The following is a 22784-nucleotide window of genomic DNA, read 5'->3' as shown; positions in this document are numbered from 1 at the left end:
GGAAGCAGTGACCTGGAATGGAATTCCAGAGTCTAGCAGTTCTGGGGAAGAAACTACTGGAGTTGAAAGATCTTTTACATCTAGGCATCTCTACTGTGTGAGGGTGGGATTTAGCTTCCTGTCGAGTTTGTCGAGGGTGTCTAGGTCGTGGGGGCAGAAGTGTCTGCAGTTTGCGAGAGCATTCACCATTAAAATATTTGTAGAACAGGCAGAGGGATGCAACATTTCGTCGATGGGACAGAGGCTGAAGTTTAGATGCCAGTTCAGGGCCTATCAGATTGGTGACTCTCTTTTGAACCTTGTCTCGAAGCGAGAAACTAGTAGCAGATGCACCAGCCCAAATGTGACAGCAATACTTCATACATGGGCGAATGGTTGCCTTATAGAGGTACAGAATACATTCGGGTGTTAGTAGTTTTCTAGCACGGTAGAGAGAGCCTATCTCCTTCGCAGCGGCCCTGGCAATGCTTTCAATGTAATTGTTCCAACTCATATTTCCTGTGAATGTTAGGCCAATGAGTTTGAAAGATGCACTCGAAGATAAAGAGTCACCGGCCATTGCTATTGGTGGCAGAGAAGGTTTCTTGTAATTATTGAAGGAAACCAGTTTAGTCTTGGCAGCATTGAATGTGACCTTCCATTTTTTCCCCATTCCACTACAGATTGTGTTTTTGCCATTTCTTTAGATATGTTCATTTGTTTTCCTGTCGTGCCTGTTATAGAGTGTGGTGTCATCAGCATATATACCCATCTCAGAGGCAATTTTGTCGGGGAGGTCATTTATGAATAATAGGAACAATAGAGGTCCAAGGATAGAACCCTGAGACACTTCCGCATTTATATCATATTGTTTAGATGTACAACCGTCGAGGACAACCTGGATTTTTCTCTTATCTAAGAAGGATTTAATTACATATTTGTTTTTATTCGTATTATCTGGTTCTAAAAATAATATAAGTCGAGAAGGAATTGTTAAACAGTAATCAAGATTACGTTTTGTTTTCTTTTAAAAAAAATCACAAGATTGTGTTTTCTCGTTTCTTTCTATTTTAATCCTCGACGAGAGAACTTTCTGTCAGATCTAACGAAATGTGACAAACTCATTTAGGTTGCGTAACTCTCGCTAAACGAAAGCAAAAGAAACTCGCCTATTTATTCGGCTGTCAAGTTGTTATGCTAACTAGTTATCTATCACGGCAGATCTAAAGCATTGGCGCTACTTTGCTTCTTCACGTGTTTGATCTCCAAGAAAGTGCTTTATGTCTGTAGGTATTTCGTTCAATTATGTGTTACGGTAAGATTTATCAGTAACTAGAAAAAATATATTGCCCCTTGGGTCATCTATTGAGTCTGGGTTTGAGTTTTTGATTTGGGGAAAAAGTGAGTTCATAAAGTGAGTTCATTTAAAAAAATAAAGACAAATTCGGCATTAGACTCTCTCACTCTCTCTACTATTTGTTAAATAGTATTATGATCGTGGTGATATTCCTTTTTGTTGATAATGGACTATTCCACTTATGTTTTGCAGTTAGTTTTATTATCTCTTACAATAATAAAATTTAAAAAAGTGGCCGACGGTAGAAGAGGGTAAAAATAATACAAATCTCTATATATTACAAGATTCAAACAAGCAAGCAAGCAAGAACACCCGGACGGTCCAAAGAGTTTTATAATTATATAAGATTACTCTCTCTCCCTATATATATATATATATATATATATATATATATATATATATATATATATATATATATATATATATATATATATATATATCCACTAGCAGGCCGCCTGGCATTGCCCAGTCGTAAAATACGCTTAAATATGGTATTTTGATTAATACAGATTTCGTATTTAGTATTATATTATGTTAGACTCAATATATAATTAATGATTATAATGATTAAACAGTAAAAAAAAAAAAAAAAAAATGACTCGTGTGCCACCACCAAGACTTGAAACTAAAAGGTCTAGCTTACGATTTACTTTTTCTTTTGACGTTAATGCCTGAGCTATGAAAACATATTTATAACTATTACGTCACGCATGCATATTCGTAATGCCGTCGTTCGACCTTCACCTGACAAATTCCATCTTTTTAATTTTTACACTTTTGCGCCGATTTTTCCCGGCTAAAACCCAAACATTAAGTTTAGCATGGGTTCGAATATCCTATATATTAAGTTTCATGTCTGTAGACCAAAAACTAACAGAGGAGTTTGGTAGGCAATCTAGGTCGTATAAGAAAACTAAAAGAGCTCATATGTGCATGTCTTTGCTTAAATGAACCTTGTGTCATTCCGATGTATTTTTCAGGTGTGTTTGTAGATTCGTCAGCTGTTGTAGCTTCGTATACAAGGGATTCAGCTTTTCAATTTCCATCCAATGGACTTTCATTTTTGGCTCTGCAAGATCAGCCTGCGTTAATCATCGTCTTTGGTTCTCTAGAGATGATGAACTTAATCGATGGTGATGTCGAATAGCTTACTTTTACAGTGTTCCTCTTACAGATTATGTGTAGTGCGTGTTTTTGGGGGAAATGTTTATCTAGACGTCTAAGGAAAGATGCCCTACTCTAGTTTTAGTACTGAATGAGAACGGAGGTAAGAACCAAATTAAATTCCGCCTCCTATTTCTATTTTTTATTTTATTGTTGATTATGAGTTCGTTGGAATTTTATGTTCTCTCTGAATCCACTTTTATATAGTGCATCGCCATAATAGGACGCTGCGTGTTCGAACATATATATATATATATATATATATATATATATATATATATATATATATATATATATATATATATATCATCATCAGAAGAGAAGCATTTGACTTCGAAATGCCATTGTGTAAAAGCTTCTATAACCTTTTTTTATATGATGTTTTTTGAACTGACAAATAAATCTACGAGGTGCCTTCAACAAGTTTCCAGAGTTCTTTTGTACGAGCACTTAATTATAGTACGCGCATATAACTCTAGTCCCCTTTGAAGTAATCTCCTCCGGCTGCAATGCTCTTCTTGTACTGCTCCAAGAACTGCTGGAAGGCCCCATGGAAGTTCTCTTGTCACAGCCTCTTTCATCTCCTAAATTGTTTCTTAACAACAGCCTCTAAAGTTTTCCTTGAGCTCCAGGAATAACCAAAATCACAGGGGGGCAAGGTTTGGACTTTGGGGGGGGGGGAGATAAGGAACTGTCTTGATGCCCATATTGGTCAAATAGTTTGTGACAAAAATGGAGTTGTGGGCAGGTGCATTTGCACAAATTATCCGCATTTTCAGTTCCTTGCAAATAATTGTGTATACATTTCCCACACTGACATTAAACTGCACACTTATTGTCTCTATAGACGCACGACGGTCTTTATCCATAAAGTTCTTTATTTGGCCAATCAACTCTGGTGTTCTCTTCCTTACTACTCCCACACCTCTCATCATCTCTCACAGACTTCCTGCCTTCCTTGAATCTCTTATGCCACTAGAAAACTGATGCCCAATTCCGCAAGATGGTACAAAAGCCGTCTAAGGCATTCCATACATTTTTTTCCAAATGTAAAACAGAATTTTATTGCATATCATTCTTCTATTTTTGAAATTCACCAGTTGTGACAATCAGGCTTTAGGAGGGTGTATTCCAATTCCTGCTGTAGCTGTTCATTTGAACCTGAAATCATAAAAATAGCAATAATATACTGAATTTTTAAGAGTCTATGACAATTTTAAATGCCTGTAAAAAAATTCTAGAAACTTATTGAAGACACTTCGTATCTATACTTATATTTATTTAGATTTTAAAAAAAATGTATTATCATGTTAGGCTCCGCCCTTATGTGTTGAGCTTCATATACCCTGATAAGTTCTTATATAAACGTAACCACAAGGGATATGACAACAGCATATTCTTTTCATTGTTTTGATTCTCGAGTATATATCCGACACAGTTAGACACAGTTAATCAACTGAGAACTACATCATCCTATATAAAAGCATATAAGATATGCATGGATACACACTCGAGAGTCAAAACAATGAAAATAATATGCTGTTTGTTCTCCTAGCCCTAGTAATCACATCCTTTTTAGTTAGAATGACGTAATTTCTTTAAATACTAACGAGTCCCCACTTACCAAGGCGAAAAGCCAATCGAGGATAAAGGTCAATTAGATTGTCGTTAGATGATGAATAATACAATGAAAGGATTTAAAACGGTTTACAAAACGGCAAAAAATTCATTACTAAGGATGACGGCTTGACAAGCATTTTTATAAAATTTATAAATGCAAGAATGAGAAAAAAAGAAGATAAGAAAAAAAAGAAGAAAAAAAAGAAAAAGAAAAAAAGAAGAAAAAAAAAGAAAAAAAGAAGAAAAAAAAAAGAAAAAGGAAAAAAGACGATTCTTCTCGCTGTTGATGCTGACTCACCCCCGAGGATTCCAAATGAGAAGTAGAGGTAATAAACATCTGTGGCAAAGATGCTGATGATGAAACCGACGGCGGTGATGATGCTGCCAACCACACTCACTTTTCGACAACCGTAGACGCTGGTCAAGGCTCCGGCCAATGGACCTATTCAAGGAAAAGACAACATCAAAAATAAATGAATTTTTTCGAGTTTTTTTTGTTTTTGTTTTAAAATCAATTTAGAGTATTCACGTGTGGCCTCTAGTATGTGTGTGTATTTGTGTACGTGTCTGTGCATGTGTGTGCATATGTATGCGCGTGTATGTGTGCGCAAGTGTGTGTGTGTGTGTGTGTGCGCGCGCGCGTGCGTGTGTGTGTGCGTGTGTGTGTGAGGGAGAGAGACTATAAATGCATATGTGTGTGAGATAGCGACTCCGCTTTTATAATTACTAGCAGTTCAGGCCGGCTTTGCTCGGGCCCTATGTACTGTTCATAACTTTATGTGCATAGGTGTGTGTGTGTGTATATATATATATATATATATATATATATATATATATATATATATATATATAGTTTGACTCATGTCCAGGTAATCTACATTTAAAATTTCAAGTGTTTAGACCCAAAATTGGCGGGGAGTTTGATAGCCTCTACAAAGGTCAACTATTTAAACTTTGACCTCTTGGTAGCCAAATTTTCGCCCAAAAACTGATTAAAAAGTTTGCTGCATGTCTGAATGCCCTTTATGTAAAATTTCAAATGTTTAAACCCAAAATTGCCTAAATAGTTTGCTAGAGATCGCAAAGATAAAATCTTTTGAACTTTGACCTCTTAGCAGCCAAATTTTCGGCCAAAAACCGATTAAAAAGCTTGCTTTATGTCTGAATACACTTTATGTTAAATTTAAAAATGTTTAAACCAAAAATTGAATGAGTAATTTGCTAGAGACCGCAGAGGTCAAATTTTTAACTTTGATCCCAATTTTCACCCCTTAACATTTATTGTTTTAGGCTCAAATCAAATTATAAAGTTAGATCCATGTCAAAGTAACCTACATCTAAAATTTCAAGTGTTCAGACTCAACATTAACGGAGGAGTTTGGTAGAGTGTTCAAAGGTCAAATCGTTTGACTTTGACACCTTGACAGCCAAATATCTGGCCGAAAACCGATTAAAAAGATTTTCCCAAATCTCAATACCCCTTATATCAAATTTCGAGTCTGTAGACTGAAAATTGACAGAGTTATTGCGTAGGGAAATCTACACACACACAGACACACACAAACAGACAATTTCACTTTTATAGATATACTAGCGAGGGGTACCCGGCGTTGCCCGGGTGTTTGGAAACTCCGGGGGTGGGGTGGGGGTGGGGTAAAAAAAAAAGTAAGTATGAGGATCGAACCCGAACCCTTGAGGCAAAGTTGTAAATTAAAGTGTGAAAAAAAAAGTGCGACGTTAACCATTGCCCCAACGCGACATACTAACCGAAACACTTTTGAATTTATTTAATTACTTGGATTTAGCAGGTGCCCGTTTGAATGAGTTAATGAGGTCAAGTTTGACTGCGGGATTTCATTTACTGCTGAACGCTTATTTTCCCCCAAGATGTTACAGGAAAAAGACTAACCCACGTGCGGCGAGCAACAAATGTTGAATATTGATCTTCCCGAAATCGAGCAAATTAAATAGACAGGCGATCTTCGTTGTTAACTGTGAGATATTACGATTTATATGTGATATAAAAAGTTTTAAAAAGTTGTGGAGCGAGCGACCGCTTCTCTGAAAAAAGCCTTTTGTAGACACAGAGAAAAAGCGAACATACATACATACATACATACATACATACATACATCTTCGCTTTTATATTTATATATAAATTTAACTTGATATAGTTTTAAGAGATCGAGGGGTTCCATCCTGGAGCTAACACTTGATTTCTTTACGATTTGAATTTTAAGAATAGATGTTTCTTCCTTTCATAACTGCTATCTGTATTTCGTGCCAGCCTGGTTCTTTCAGGCATTGTTTCAAAGTACTTCTGAAGATTTGTTTTCATTAGGCCAGTTGTTCCTATCGCAACTGGTATAATGTTGATTTCTTTAAGCGACCTGACTGTTTTTCAATCATTCTTTATGTTTATATTTGGTAATCTTTTCTCGTTCAGCTCTATTAATGCCGTAGTCATTTGGGATAGTGACATTGATAATGAGCTCAGATATTTCGGACTTGTTCCATATTACAATGTCTGGTTTGATGGCTCTGTCTTTTATATATCTGCCTGCCTGTATGTCTTTGTCATAGAACACTGTCACTTTTCCATTTGATGTTATCGGTGATGGCTCATGTTCCCAGATGTTCAACGACATGTCAAGCTGCACTCCAAATCGGTTACACAAGAAACCAAATCGATTACATAAGAAACCAAATCGATTACATAAGAAACCAAATCGATTACACAAGAAACCAAATCGATTACACAAGAAACAAAATCGATTACATAAGAAACCAAATCGATTACATACATTTTAACATAAAAATATATGTAACCTCTAAATGGTAAGATCCTAGTTGTGACCTTAAAAGATATTCGGTGGTGAGGCCTCATTTGAGTGCTGTGGGGAATGTGGAGTTGATCCGCATTTTCTATTTTCCCAGGTTCACTTTTGTCCGAAGTGGTAATACCTGCTAGGGCATCTGGTACTACCAGATCAGGCTGTAAGAAGGTACTGGCTTCTTGGCCACAAATGCAACAAACATTGATATTATTGTTTACTTTTCTTTCCTTTTGTAAAACCCAATTATGTTCCGAAACTCAAAAACAAAAATTTTCTTCTACAAAACAAACAAACCAAACACCATGAATAAATATTTGAAGATATAAAAAACTTAAAGAGTAGATTTTTTCGAAAATTATTGGATTCAGCATTTAATTAACCCGAAAAGGGTTGATATACCGTAAAACAAAACAACCAAACCAAACTCCACGAATAAATATTTAAAGATATAATGGCATACAACATTTAACGGGAAGAAGGCTATTTCAGAAATGGCGCGGACTCTGTTGATTTTGGTACCGATGAAAGCGCGCATTGGTTAAGGTGAATAAAAATAATATAAAAAAGAAATGTGACATTTTTGATGACGTCTTAAACCTGGCATTACTGCAACAAAACCTTTTCACATTCTTTATAGGTTAAAACCAGTTTCGAATTATGACGAGGTCTAACCTTTTTATCTACATCGCTATTTATTGCTGTTTTTATTATTTACGACTCTGTGATCATCTCAGTAAAAAATATCTACCGGGTTAGCATTACTCTCATTCCTTCAACCATAGCTGAATAGAAGTCTTAATTATTTCGCAATTCTGTCCTAAAACTCGTCCGCTCTGAGGATTGAAACTTTAACTTTCAGAAGAGTGTCACTTACAACTGAATTTACCAAGTACTTAATCCGTTACGCGACGGGTCCTTCCTAGTATGAATTTTATGAGTTTTAAGCTTATTCTTGTTTTTAAACGTACAACCTTACTACTTATTACTAGATATTATTAAGATATAATTCGATCAAGAGCACCAATTTTCGCCTGTAATATATATCGGACACTTGTTACCACACACAAAAAAAGTCGAAATATTGAAATTTGCTGACTAGTAGGTCTTGTGTTCTTAATTATGTGTGTGTGTGCGTAGGTGTACTAAACCCTACATGTACGAAACTGTGATCAGAGATATTCATTATGAGTCGTATCTTCCGCTTGATGCGAATTGCGAACTCACGTGACTTAGTTTTCGCCATTTCTTCCGATCCAGGTACAGTTAGTTGATGGACGTCCAACTGCTGAGAGATGTCCAATCAAAAAACATTTTCTCTCCATTTTCTCCTTAGCTTTCCTTTGCCTCTTTTGTCCGCTAACAAACCCTCAAAGCATAACTTTGACAGGCCAGTCGTTGATCGCTTGACATGGCCAAAAAGTTTAAGGGTTTTACTTTTGATTTTATCAAATAGAGGGGGTAGGGAAGTAGCTTGACGGAGGGTGAATATATATATATATATATATATATATATATATATATATATATATATATATATATATATATATATATATATATATATATATATATATATATTTCGATCAGGCGATGCCCCGCAATGAAACGAATTACGTGATTTTGAAACACGTCAATGCGATTGGCTAGTTGTTTAGTCCACGTGATACAATCAAGACCATATAAAACTACTGGGAGGACATAAAGGAAATACACTTTTGCTTTAACAGTTATCAGCACTTTTTTTAATTTTAGAATGTTGCTGTGTTTTTTAGAAGCCGCCAAACCCAGCCAGATTCTTTGTTTCAATGTTGTCTCGCGGTCAATGGAGAAAGTCGGTTTGTGCTCTAAATAAATAATTGGCCTGTTGGTTGGTTGGTTGGTTGGTTGGGTGGTTGGGGGTTTGTTTTTGTTTTACGGCATATCAACCCTTTTCAGGTTATTTAATGACGAATCCAGTGATTTTGAAGAACAATTTTTTAATAGAGTATATTTGTTTTGTTTTTTTGTTTTTTTTTAAGTCGGTTTCTATTCAACCCCTAGTTGGGACCCTAACAGGTATTACCAGTCCGGATCAGAGTGGACCTGGGAGCAATGGCAATTAAAGGGTGGCTCCACACTCCCCAAAGCCTGCAAGCTGGGGCCTCACGATCGGATATGGTTTAGGGTCATATCCAGGACTCTTGGCCTGTTGGGTTTACTGTGAATAGTCATGTTTAGGTTAAATTGTGATTTAACTGTAGACATACGTTCTGTTTTCTCTTGGTTTGTTTCTAATCCTATCTCCTTTGCATTATTTGCTAATACATTGACAAAAACTTGAAGTTTATGCGTGCATTCATTAACAAGAGCGATGTCATCAGGGTAAGAGAGGTTGGAGAGGATTTGTCCACCTATAGAAAAACCGCTTTGGCAAGTCGGAGATATTAATGTTTCTGAAACAAAAAAAAAAAAAGGAAGATCTATTTCTAAACTGTTTATTATTAAAAATGCTGTTTATCATTGTAATTAGTCTTGTGCTATTACGTTAAAAAAATGACCTTAAAATCACATCTCATCTCCATTGGGTGGCAGATAATTACAAATACGCACAGATGACCGTCTGTTCGCGGAGTCATTTAATCTGTCTATACATGTTGATAACGATAGTCGTAGTAATAAAAGAGGACAATAATTCTCGTTGTTGAAAAACTACGAGAATTTGACGTCATACCTTTTAGAAATGTTTCGGTTTAATCGCAAAAGAAAAGACATATATTATACATACATCTATACTCCTATATATATATATATTTTTTTTTTTGTGTATATTAAACCCCCATTTTTCTATTTGTTTAAAAAGAAAACAAAACTTTGTTATATATGGGTAACTGAATTGCATTTAACTGCAAAAGATCTAGCTAATTTGCATATTCTTTTAAACATTTATTTTAATTAATTCCCTATGAGTTTTTTTCGGTTTTCTCATGGGATGATCATCTTTAGTTAAGTATTATGTGCAATTATATTCATGCAGATATTCGACATGATTTATACTTATGTAATATTTGCTTAAAAAAGCTTATAGGAAACACAAACCTCTTTATATATTTATGCATGCGTAAATATATATTTGTTTAAAAAAGTTTACCTACCAAACCCTTCCTGCAGCTTTTGATCTACAGACATGAAACTTTATATATAGGGTATTCGAAACTTTATATTTGGGTTTTAGCCGGGGAAAATCGGTGCAAAAGTGTGAAAAATAAAAAAATGAAATTTTCCAGGTGAAGGTCGAACAACGTTATTACGAATATGCATGCGTAACGTAATAGTAATTGGTTCATGTTTTCTTTTTTTAGCTTTGCTTCATAGTACAGTCATTAACATCAAAGTAAATCGTAAGCTAAAGGTTTTGGTTTCGATTCTCGGTGGTGGAGCATGAGTCAATTTTTTTTTTAAATCATTACTATATATTGGGTCCAATATAATATAATAATGAATACAAAATTTTAGATTTAAGCGTATTTTACGATCGGCAATGCCGGGCGGCTTGCTAGTATATCTATATATTAATACGGTAGCATGTGTGTTATTTTGTGTCACTTTTACATATTTTTTCTTCCGAGTGACTGTCGTTTAATTGTTATGACCTCCCATTTCTTGTAATAAATAATTTTACCGAGAATTCTTCATAAGTCTTGTTTTCGGTTTCGATTATAGCTGAAGAAACTCAAAGTATATGTATATATATGTATATATATATATATACATTTTTTTTGTCTTGAAAAGTTTTGGTTTCGGTTTCGATTCAAGCTAATGCCCCAAAGTTATATATATATATATATATATATATATATATATATATATATATATATATATATATGAGGGGCGTGCAATAAGTAATGTCCCTGGCCCACTTTCAGTTGTCTGATCTAGCTGAAATTTTGATGTGCAATGATTTATATCTCTACGGGTTATGTAGCAAATTACAGCTCTGAACTAATTGTGGTTACTGTTTTACAGGTGTTTGAACTGAGTCAGGTGTGAAATGGAGCCTGTTGAATGTCGAGCAGTGATCCGGTTTTTGTATTTAAAAGGACGCACACCACAGGAGACTTTTGATGATATGAAAGAAACCTATGGCGATAATGCCCATCATATGACATTGTAAAACGCTGGCATCGTGAATTCGAACATGGCCGGAGTTCTGTGGAAACAGTTCCCAGGCCTGGTCGCCCCCCCCCTTTTGCCATTGATCTGTCCGTCAAGTTGAGGCTGCCATTTTGGAAGATCGGCGCATTACTATTCGCCAAATAGCCCAAGATGTCAAAATTAGTACAGGGTCTGTGGAAACTATCATTCATGACCATTTGCATATGCATAAGGTGTCTGCCAGATGGATTCCCAGGTTATTCACACCATTCCAGAAGCGAGAACGCGTCGAGTGTTCGAGGATGAATTTGAGAATGTGCCAAGAAGATGAGTTAAAATTTTTCAAAAGATTGATTACATAGGATGAAACTTGGGTTAATCACTATGATCCAGAGACCAAAGCCCAGTCAATGCAGTGGAAGCACTTGGACACCACCTCCAAAGGAGGCAAGGGTGCAGCCCTCCGCTGGCAATGTCATGCTCACAATCTTCTGGGACCAGAATGGAGTAGTAATGACAGATTGCCTTACCACAATTATAGGAGCCTATTATGCTTCACTTTTGAGGAAATTAAGAGGCGAGGCAAGATCAGCAAAGGTGCCCTCCTCCTGCAGGACAATGCTCCCGTCCACAACTCGCATGTCGCCAGATCAGAAGCACGGGCGTGTGGTTATGAAATCCTACCCTACCTCCATACTCTCCTGACCTTGCACCCTCTGATTTTCACCTCTTCCCAACCATGAAGTTGTTTTTGAAAGTAAAGCGTTCCCCGGATGATGCAGCCTTTATTTCTGAAGTTACATCGTGGTTGGAGGACCAACCTGGGATGTTCTAGAAAAACGGTCTCCAGAGCTGCATCAAACGATGGGAGGAATGCATAATTCTGGGTGGTTCCTATGTAGAGAAAGACTAATAACTGTGCCAAGTTTCGTTGCTCTACTGCTATGGGAAGTGGGTCAGGGGCATTACTTATTGCACATCTCTCCTATGTTATCACTAGGGATGTGACAACAGCATATTCTTTGCCTTGTTTTGACTCTTAAGTTATATCCGTTAATATCTTATATGTTTTTTTTTATATAAATGTATGTGGTTCTCGGTTGATTTACTGTGTCGGATATATACTTGAGAGTCAAAGCAGTGAAAAGAATATTTATTTGTCACAGCCCTAGTTATCACTTTCTATCCTCGTTTTTAATAAATAGGATCTCCCGATCACAGAAAACGCAATGTAATTTTTTTTTTAAATAAACAAAAAATAATGTCACTTTTTGGTCTATGTTAAACTTAAATATACTTTCTTGGTCTTCTGGCTAGAATGAAAGGGTATCTGTTCTGTCTAAAAATGGTATAATGATATCGTGTGGTTTCCGTTTGCGCCGGGAGTCCATACAATGGAAATATGTCACAGACTCCTATAAGGATATTGAAGATAAACCGTCATAACCAGATATATTCTGAAACTACATTAACTAGATTACTTAGGTAAATACTTTAACAGTTTTAACAAAAGGGTTACAAAAATATCGCGGGATCTCCATTCACGTTGAACGTCCACAGAATATCCAGTAACTCTATATTACACATAAAAGATGCCGCTGTGAAATTTTCATAGTGTTTCATCTTTTCCGGGAATCATTTCAGCATGTGTGTGTGTGTGTGTGTGTGTGTGTGTGTGTGTGTGTGTGTGTGTGTGTGTGTGTGTGTGTGTGTGTTTATTTCAACCGAGAGTGTATTAACTTAATTCATTACAAGTTGTTTCAATAGACAGGATAAAGATTACCCGTCCACATAATCATATGATTCAAATTAAAATTGATTTTAACTTGAATTACCTGATCATGTGGAGGGTAATCTTTATTCCATCAATTGATACAACTTGCAATGAATTATGTTAATACATTCGAGGTTGAAATAATAAAAAAAAAACATATTTAGCTCTACTCACGTATTTAGCACTCTTTATCTTGATTTTACCAAATATGCCTCTTAAAATATATATATATATATACAGAGAGAGAGAGAGAGAGAGAGAGAGAGAGAGAGAGAGAGAGAGAGAGAGAGAGAGAGAGAATGTTATATCCGTAAAAGATAGTTCAAATTTTTATTGAAAGTGGTAGAGTTCAATGCGCTGCAGATAAAAAAACAAAAAACAAAACAAAAACAAACAAAAAACAAAAACAAACAAAAAAAAACAACCAACTTAACATAATCTCATTATAAATTATGCCCTATCCCCCAAAAGGAGGTAATGCATGGGAGAGTGCTGTAAGTACTACGAAATAGATATTACATTATCCCCTTCAAAAAAGGAAAAGAAGAGGGAATGCTTGGGAGGATGGTATCATGATGAACGAATATGTATTGCACCACTCCACCTGTATTAAGCATCGATCGTGCATTAACCTGACAGTATAGTAAACTGAATGGAGCAGTAAAAGATGCGTTAACAGAAGTAATAGTGTAGTTTCGGCTTCAGATGTAACGGAGCGCGGACGCGCGTATGCAAATGCATGCGAAATGACGTCACTGGTAAAGAAAAAAGACTTCAAAAAGGAGAAAGAAGACGATCGCGGGGATGACGTCACGACCTTAACAATGAGGAAATAAATGCCGTTGTTGCAAAGAAAAAACGAGTGGAAGTTCTTTTCTATTCTATTTGCGACTGAGGCTGCAACGTGTTGGTTCCTGGATAACGTTACACAACGTTACACAGACAGACAGATGCCAAATCTCTACGAGTAATCGATATTAGATTGTAACATCGGTAAACTGAAACAATATTACACATAAAATCTCACCACTTAACTTTCGGAAATGACTGTGTTCTCCAAGCATCTGAATGCATAATTCGCATTTTTCACATCTGCCTGTTAATGGCATCACGTGTTTCTTGATCCGTTTCATTTCAAGATTTTGGCATGTCCATGGAGTGACTGATCAATCTCCGAGATCTTTTGTCGGATTTCTTTCCCTATCGATCGCTACAACATCTTTTAATAGAGTTCCCTGCTACTGACAATTGACCAGTGAATTTTAAGGATTCTCCAAGGAGGGCGGCTGGTATTGGCAATTGTAAAAGAACTTTCTTCACGGCGGAAGTAATTCTTTTCCACGTCTTTTCGATAAAACAGATTTGGTTTCACCTTCACATAGAAAAATTATAGTTTTGAGGTTTCAGTATAAATCCGGGGATCGTCTAATAATTTACTCATAATATAAGGTGCTCTGTCTATTTGTCTCTCTGCCTGTCCTTCTCCCCCTCTCTGTATATATATATATATATATATACATACATACATATATATATATATATATATATACACACACATATATATGTGTGTGTGTATATATATATATATATATATATATATATATATATATATATATATATATGTCTGTTGGTAACAGAAGACGAGAACAAGAGGCGATTTACAAATCAATACGTACATACATATATTTTATATATGCATATATTTATTCAGTTGTATTGGTAAAATGTCTTACTTGTTATGTCTGCGACAAATTCCATTATTAATTTCGGAAAAATTCCCTTTTCAAATGGTAAGCGTAACAGATCTGTTACGTTTACCATTTGAAAAGGGAATATATATATATATATATATATATATATATATATATATATATGTCACATTTTTTGTAAACGTACAAGAAATACATTGCGATATCGAAGTATCTTCTTTCAGAAATAGAAAATATTGCAGTGAACTAAATAATAAATTAACAACTAGTAAAACACGATACCATGACTGGAAATCGAAATCGAATTCTCGAGATCTTCAGTCTAATATTAATGACCATTGGTCACAAGAGATCCATTATCTGATAAGTTAAATAATTGTTGTTCATATTCAACCATATTCTGACATTGGATTTAATAGGCGTATTGCAAAACTGTGCCCAAATTACAGTATTCCATCAAAAAAGTATTTAACTAAAAAATTAAATTCAGTTATATTTAAAAAAAGGAAAAACAAATATTCATCGTTTCTTAATGAAATTAACAGCATTTCTTTGACTATAGACATTTGGATAGCTACTAAAAATAATGATCCGTTTCTGTTTGACGGGTCATTGGCTTTCAAATTACTTTAAACACTGCAGAAATGTGCTTAGAGTTGTTCCTTTCCCTGGTGTACACACACGTACAAGAATAAGTGAAAAATTGCATAATGTTTTTGATGAGTATAAAATCTCCGATTAAGTTTTATTAGTCTTGCGGTATTCAGGAGTAAATATGGTTGCTGATGTCAGAGAATGTTATTTAGAATCAATATCATGCTTCGTACATACATTGTAATTCTCAATAAGTGACTCATTATTTTTCCCAACAAGCTGTTAAGACAATCATTACAACTAACAGAAATATAGTCTCTCACTTTAATAAATCTCCATTAGTAATTAGTAAATTAACTGAAATACAGGATCAGTTTAATTTAGAAAAAACATAAACTAATTCAAGATGTGACCATACAATGGAATTCAACATATTATATGCTAAAAAGAAATTTAGAACGACGAAAACTCTTGTAATGTATGCTGTTGATAATAAAATTCCTACCTTAACAACTTACCCATGGGGACTTGTTCAAAAAATTGTACAGTTACTGAGTCCATTTGAAGAAATCACCAAAGAAGCAAGTCACCATATCAATAATAATAATAATAATACCTACAATTTTAGCTCTGAGATTATTTCTGTCAAAAGCTGTCCAATCTAATTCTGATATTTCTGGCTTTAGTGGAATCCTTCTTACCACTGTTGGACAATTCAGTGAATCTATGGAAACAAGATTCTCATCTAAATCATAAAAACTTGTGCGTATTTAGATTCAAATTAAAACAAGTGAAACATGCATGCTCTTCCATGAGTGCACAGCCAAGGAGGAATAAAAAAATTACTAAGTTCAGCATTGCCCCCCCACCATTTAGCCTCAAAAGTCTCCAAGGCCTTAACATATTTAAATTTGAGTTCAGCACCATACAAAACTGCTAAATAGACATACACAGAAAATTTTGGACAAATATGGTAAAATAGTCCAAAACATGGAGTGTTTTATTTTTATTAGCCCTAAAAGAGCCCCTGGGGCGCACCCAAGGGTTATCGCGAGGTATAGACAAACAAAATTATATAAAAATCAGTTAGTTACAACTTTTCAGAAAGTTTTATAAAAATCAAAGGCATCAATTTTTTAATAAGCACAAAAGTGTCAATTTTAGCCATTTTAACCCGAAAGGCACCCCTAAGAGGGGGGAGACCAGATTTTTCCTGGAAAATCCGTTCTATTACTTTTTTTTTTTACTCATATCATGTTAAATGTTTGTGCCAAAATTTCGTAAAATTCAAAGGCGTAGTTATTGAAAAAGGTGCAGAGAGACGAACGGACGAATGGACAAGGGTGAATTTACAGGTCCGCTTTCCTTTTGTCGGGGGACCGAAAACACCATTAAGAATTGAATTCTACATCTACATTCTGTTGATGATGATGCAGCAAAATCAGCAGGATACACTTCTTCAAGCTCTGGTAAAATCAACAGAATTCGCAGGCTGGTGAGTTGGGGTGTAGTGAGTCTAGTCACGAAAATTCCCACTGACGAGATTCTGGTATGGGATAAGTTAACTTCAAATACTAAACTGGAGGAACGCACTTACATCCCAATTGACAATATAATGAAGATGTTGACCTTCTGTGTAGAGATCGGCACGAATAATAATTAGCTATTGGTTCACCATTGTCCCCAGTGTTGGCCAACGTATATAGGGAATACTTTGACTGAGTTTGGGAATCTTAAGTAGTACGACCCACGATGTGCTTGAGGTATTGTGGTGAATACGAACTTTAGCTAGGATCAAACATAGACTAGCAATGATACAGTGATGAGGAGGACCATAGACAACCCCTCCCCAATTTTTGAGTGCCTAATTTTTTGTTCTTTATTGTTTTGTCTTTATAACTTTTCATGAAAAGTAAAAAATATAACTTAATGTGTAGTATCTGTTCTGATGCTATACTTCAACTTTTCGGTCTTCGGTCAGTGGAAGAGAAATCCTTTATGACTGAGACAACATTTTATTTTTGTTCCTATCCAGAGTGACTCTTTTTGGGGAAGCTGGATTTCCCCACATTAAAAACTGACATTGTGTCTAACTCTGCCCTTGTAGGGAGGAAAATAATAAAAAGTGTAGTATCTGTTTTCAACATTCTGCCGAAGTCACCTACAATTCAAAAAGGTGTCAGTAATCTGTCATGAACGCAGTACGGATACCACACGTTAACTATTATTAAACAAAAAGGAGAAAATAATGCTTGGGAGAATTGCCTTGTGGCAAAAAAAACCAAAAAAAAAAACAAACAAAAAAACGGACACTATCCCAGTCCCACCTCCGCTTAAAAAAGAAGGTTTGGTAATCCCTGGAGGCCTCCAGGACACTTTTAAAAGCAACATAAACGTGCTTATTCCCCTCTCCCACCACGACAACATTATGATTTGAAGCCTTTGAAACTACTGATGTCTTTAGCGACTCATGGGATGAAGACTTTGATAAAATGGTTTCCGTTATTTGAGAACGTGGTATATATTAACGTCTTGATAAACTTGGTCATTTTTTTTATATTCCCATTTTCACTATATCATAACTATATTTCTTCATGTGAGAAAACAAAATGTTATAGTGCACAATGCACATTTACGAGGGGCGTGCAATAAGTAATGTCCCTGACCCACTTCCAATTGTCTGATCTAGCTGAAATCTGCATATGCAATGATTTATATCTCTACGGGTTATATGGAAAATTACAGCTCGGAACTAATTCTGGTTTCTGTTTTACAGGTGTTTGAACTGAGTAAGGTGTGAAATGGAGCCTGTTAAATGTCGAGCAGTGATCCGGTTTTTGTATTTGAAAGGACGCACACCACAGGAGACTTTTGATGAAATGAAAGAAACCTATGGCGATAATGCCCCATCATATGACCTTGTAAAACGCTGGCATCGAGAACTCAAACATGACCGGAAGTCTGTGGAAACAGCTCCCAGACCTGGTCGCCTCCTCCCTTCTGACATTGATGAGGCATCTGTCCGTCAAGTTCAGGCTGCCATTTTGGAAGATCGGCGCATTACTATTCGCCAAATAGCCCAAGATGTCAAGATTAGTACAGGATCTGTTGAAACTATCGTTTATGACCATTTGCATATGCATAAAGTGCCTGCCAGAAGCGAGAACGTGTGGAGTGCTCGAGGATGAATTTGGAGATGTGCCAAGAAGATGAGTCAAAGTTTTTCAAAAGACTGATTTCACAGGATGAAACCTGGGTTAATCACTATGATCCAGAGACCAAAGCCCAGTCTATGCAGTGGAAGCACTTGGACTCACCACCTCCAAAGAAGGCAAGAGTGCAGCCCTCCGCTGGCAAGGTCATGCTCACAGTCTTCTGGGACCAGGACGGAGTAGTGATGACAGATTTCCTGGCAAAGGGTACCACAATTACAGGAGCCTATTATGCTTCACTTTTGAGGAAATTAAGGGAAGCTATCAAAATCAAGAGGCGGGGAAAGATCAGCAAAGGTGCCCTCCTCCTGCAGGACAACGCTCCGGTCCACAACTCGCATGCCACCAGATCAGAAGCACGGGCGTGTGATTATGAAATCCTACCCCATCCTCCCTACTCTCCTGACCTTGCACCCTCTGACTTTCACTTCCTTCCGGCCATGAAGTTGTTTTTCAAAATAAAGCGTGTCCCAGATGATGCAGCCTTGATTTCTGAATTCACTTCGTGGTTGGAGGACCAGCCTAGGATGTTCTAAAGAAACGGTCTCCAGAGCTGCATCAAACGATGGGAGAAATGCATAACTCAATGGTTCGTATGTAGAGAAAGACTAATAACTGTGCCAAGTTTCGTTGCTCTACTGCTATGGGAAGTGGGCCAGGGGCATTACTTACTGCACGCCCCTCGTATAAAGAAAAGAAAAGGCGTGAGTTTGATATAAATTATGTATTTTTTACAGGTGGTGAATTTATATCAAAATAAATCGCAGAAAAATATTTTTTATTCTGCAAATTTTTGACATTTGAAATTTAAATACGATTTCGGACATATGTATACGTATATCACATAATCTAAAAGTCCAAATTTCACAAACTCGACGCATTAAATTAGACAGTATTCCGGAAATGATGTTGTCTTCCAAGTGGTCTTTTGTATCTGCTTTATCAACGTAGATATAGGAATTTACATATCCCCAAAGAAAATAATCTCATGGGATGAAATCGCACGAATGAGGCGGAATTGACAGGTCCATTTCGTGAAATAATTCCTTCATCAAATGTAAATGAATTTATACAGTTTAAAAACGCTGTTAAGGTGTCTGTCTCTTCGTTATGAATTTTCAAACCAAAATGAACTCAAAATAACCGATAGTTGCCAAATATGCAATTAAAGAAAACAGAGTTATCACTTTAAAGTTCCTCGCTTCATAAAAAAAAAACACCTTGCAGAATAGCCAACGTTAAACACACTTCACATGAACGAATGCATTATATAGAGTGCAGATTACTTTACGAAGTCCATAAAGGTAATCATATACAATGTCATGAAGTCTGTTTTTTTCTACTTGTTATATGTTGGAACTCCGCGCCAGTAAGTAGATTGTTGCCATATCTGGGGAGGGAGAAGCTTGGAGCACCATATTCTGACTCGACATAATTTAAAACCGGCTTCGAAGTCCTAGTAATCCATGTCCTTTTCTCCTCTCTAACAATCTGTGTTTTTTGTAATAAGCCTCGCCCACCCGTTTCCGGTTATTTTCCGTCATCTGCCGGACACACCAAGTGAAAATCGCGGATTGATAAACAGAATTACCCTAAAATTTAATCGTTTTAAGAAGAAATTGTAATTCGGAAATCTTATTTAATTTGTGTTTAACGACAATGGATCAAATTTGATGCAAATCTGAAATATATTTATTTTCAAATTGGAGGTTGATCCCATATATCCCCAAAACACCATTTAAAATACTCCAAAGAAACTGAAATTCTGGGAATATTTATTCATTTATATCTAATACTGTGGTCTAAAATACTACCAAAGGCAAAATAAGTTGCTCTTCTGTAATTAAACACTTAAAAAAAAGAGTAAAAACCTGTTTGTGTGAAATCCATAGAATTCCGCGTAGACAAAAAGAATGACGAAAAAAAAAAATGGCCGCCTTTTCTGGTTGCGATATTGTCACATGACATGCAAATGAAACGCTTCCGGTTGGATATAAAACGCCTGATTTTTCAGAGACTGATTTATTTTGGATTTGGGTATCAGAGTAGCAAGTGTTGTCAGCAGTGCGTCGTGTTCTAGAGCTGAGTTTTGATAGCAGAGCGTCGACTTTTGAAGTAGGTAGTTTTTGGCAACAGTGTGTCGAATTTACCATTTGACTGTTTTAACCACATGTTAAAATTTCACAAAAATCAGAGCTATCTAAATACCAATGGATTTCACCCCTTTGTGTAGAAATTTTTTTTACCTAAATATAACCCATATATTGCCCCCTTTGACGTCTAGCAGCTATTTCCCAAATTTTATAATGATCAGATAATTCGTTTAGGAGTTAATCCTATACATAAAAATGCATAAACATATACACATACCTAAATTTATGTAAAAAGAGATAGTTATATATTTGTCTACGTTTTTTTTTGTTTTTTGTTTTTTTAATATTGGTATTTTATATTAGGGGCCTATTTCTATTTTTTGCATTTGTTATGAGGGACCCATTTGTATATGATATAAGCGGCCCACTTGCCATCGGGCAAGCTGGAACCTCGGCCAAGTAATTGCTTCCATGACAGATTTACTTATCTTAATTACACCACGAAAACAGGAAATGGACAAAACGAATTAGACAATAATAAAATTATTTTCCATTTTACCCCAAGGCTTTTATTTTATAAATACATGGGAATATAATATACTTCTGTCTTAGAGTTATACTAAAATGAAAAACAAAAAGTAAATCGTTGAGTCAGCCATTGATCTCGGACAAGATTGTATGAATCAGGAAAAAGTGAGTTTGGAATACTAATTCATGATGACTGACCTGGTGCATTCATGACCTGAAAGTTTCTGTTGCAGATATTCACGATGTGAAAATCTTAAAAACTACTCCTGACTTGGGCGTGCGTCAGAAGCAGAGATGTATCATTGAATTTCTTGCAAGTGTGCATTGAGAATCGTGTGACTATGTAGAAAAAGAAATTCTGGAAAGACACAAAGTCGCTCGTTTTGGTATCACTCCTGTTCTCGTAGTTCTCCAATTTTTTTTTAGTTAAAAATAGGAGGCCTTACTTTTGACACGACCCTCATATTACAAACCGCGCCCCGGACGCCCATGCACAGCCATCGTTTATTGCTGGCAAAATTGCATTGAAAATGATGGTGGGTATATAGAAAAATCAATTCTGGAGCATGAAAGGTCGCTCGTTTTAATGGTACCACTTCCGTCTTCGTAGCTCTTAAACTTTTTGAGTTGAAAAAAATGCGAGACTATATTTTTGGAACTAACCCCGTGTGTGTGTATATATATATATATATATATATATATATATATATATATATATATATATATATATATATATGTCACCCACATACAGTACTGTTTCGTTGTATCACGAATCATCAGTGCGGTTAGACTTAATTGCTTAAATACGCGTCGGGTGAAAATATATTTACAAAGCACTCAACCATATATATATATATATATATATATATATATATATATATATATATATATAAATCCATTTTTACCTGAAACAAGGCACAGTGCCACGTTGATGTAGGGGCTACTATCAGGGACGTAAGTTGCTGGGATACTATGTAGGGAGTTAAGCGGCAAGATGTCTGTTTACATTACCCTTGAACTTCTGCATGTCAGTACAGTTGGGGAAGCAGGAAACCGGAAAGGAATTCCAAAGTCTAGTAGTTCTGGGGAAGAAACTATTGGAGTAGAAGGCTTTTTTTACATCTAGGGATCTCTCATGTGTAGGGGTGGGATTTTGTTGCTTATCGGATTTGTTGGGAGTATTTACGTCGAGGGGGTACAAGTGCTTGCAGTTCGTCGGACAATTCATCATTAAAATACTTGTAGAACAGGCAGAAGGATGCCACATTTCGTCGATGCGACAGAGGCTGAAGCTTAGATGACAGTTCAGGACCCATCAGGTTGGCGAGTCTCTTTTGAACTCTGTTTAGGAGTGAGAGACAAGTAGCAGATGCACCAGTCGAAATGTGACAACAATACTCCATACATGAGCGAAAAGTGGCCTTGTAGAGGTACCACCTATCTCGCAGTGGCCCTGGCAATGTTATCAATGTATCTGTTTCAACTCATGTTCCTTGTGAATATTAAGTCGAGGAGTTTAAAAGAAGTACTTTCAGGTAATGCATCTTTAGCAATAGCTATTAGTGGTTGAGAAGGTTTCTTGTAATTATTGAAGGAAACAAGCTTAATCTTAGCAGCATTGAAGTGACCATCCATTTATGTCTCCATTCCACTATGGATTCCTCTAGTGTTTCTACCATTTCCTTAGATATGTGTTCATTTGTTTTTCTCTCATGCCCGTTATAGAGCGTGGTGTCATCAACAAATATACCCATCTCACAGACAATTTTATCAGGGAGGTCATTTATGA

General features: G+C 36.0%; 1 protein-coding gene across 6 annotated transcripts in view; it reads right to left on the bottom strand.

The window, feature by feature from the left end:
• The window catches only part of LOC145247540 (monocarboxylate transporter 12-like), a 259753-nt gene that overhangs the window by 24761 nt on the left and 212208 nt on the right, over positions 1–22784 (bottom strand). For all 6 annotated transcript variants that reach the window (XM_080109375.1, XM_080109380.1, XM_080109379.1 and 3 more), the window contains exon 3: positions 4419–4562. In XM_080109375.1, the coding sequence (XP_079965501.1) occupies positions 4419–4562 (144 nt within the window). The remainder of the gene's footprint in view (positions 1–4418; positions 4563–22784) is intronic.

The sequence above is a fragment of the Euprymna scolopes genome, chromosome 25 (assembly GCF_053919585.1).
Source record: "Euprymna scolopes isolate OS-2025 chromosome 25, ASM5391958v1, whole genome shotgun sequence".
Classification (NCBI taxonomy): domain Eukaryota; kingdom Metazoa; phylum Mollusca; class Cephalopoda; order Sepiida; family Sepiolidae; genus Euprymna; species Euprymna scolopes.
Note: the sequence above shows the minus strand (reverse complement) of the source record. Positions and strands in the feature narration are given on the sequence as shown.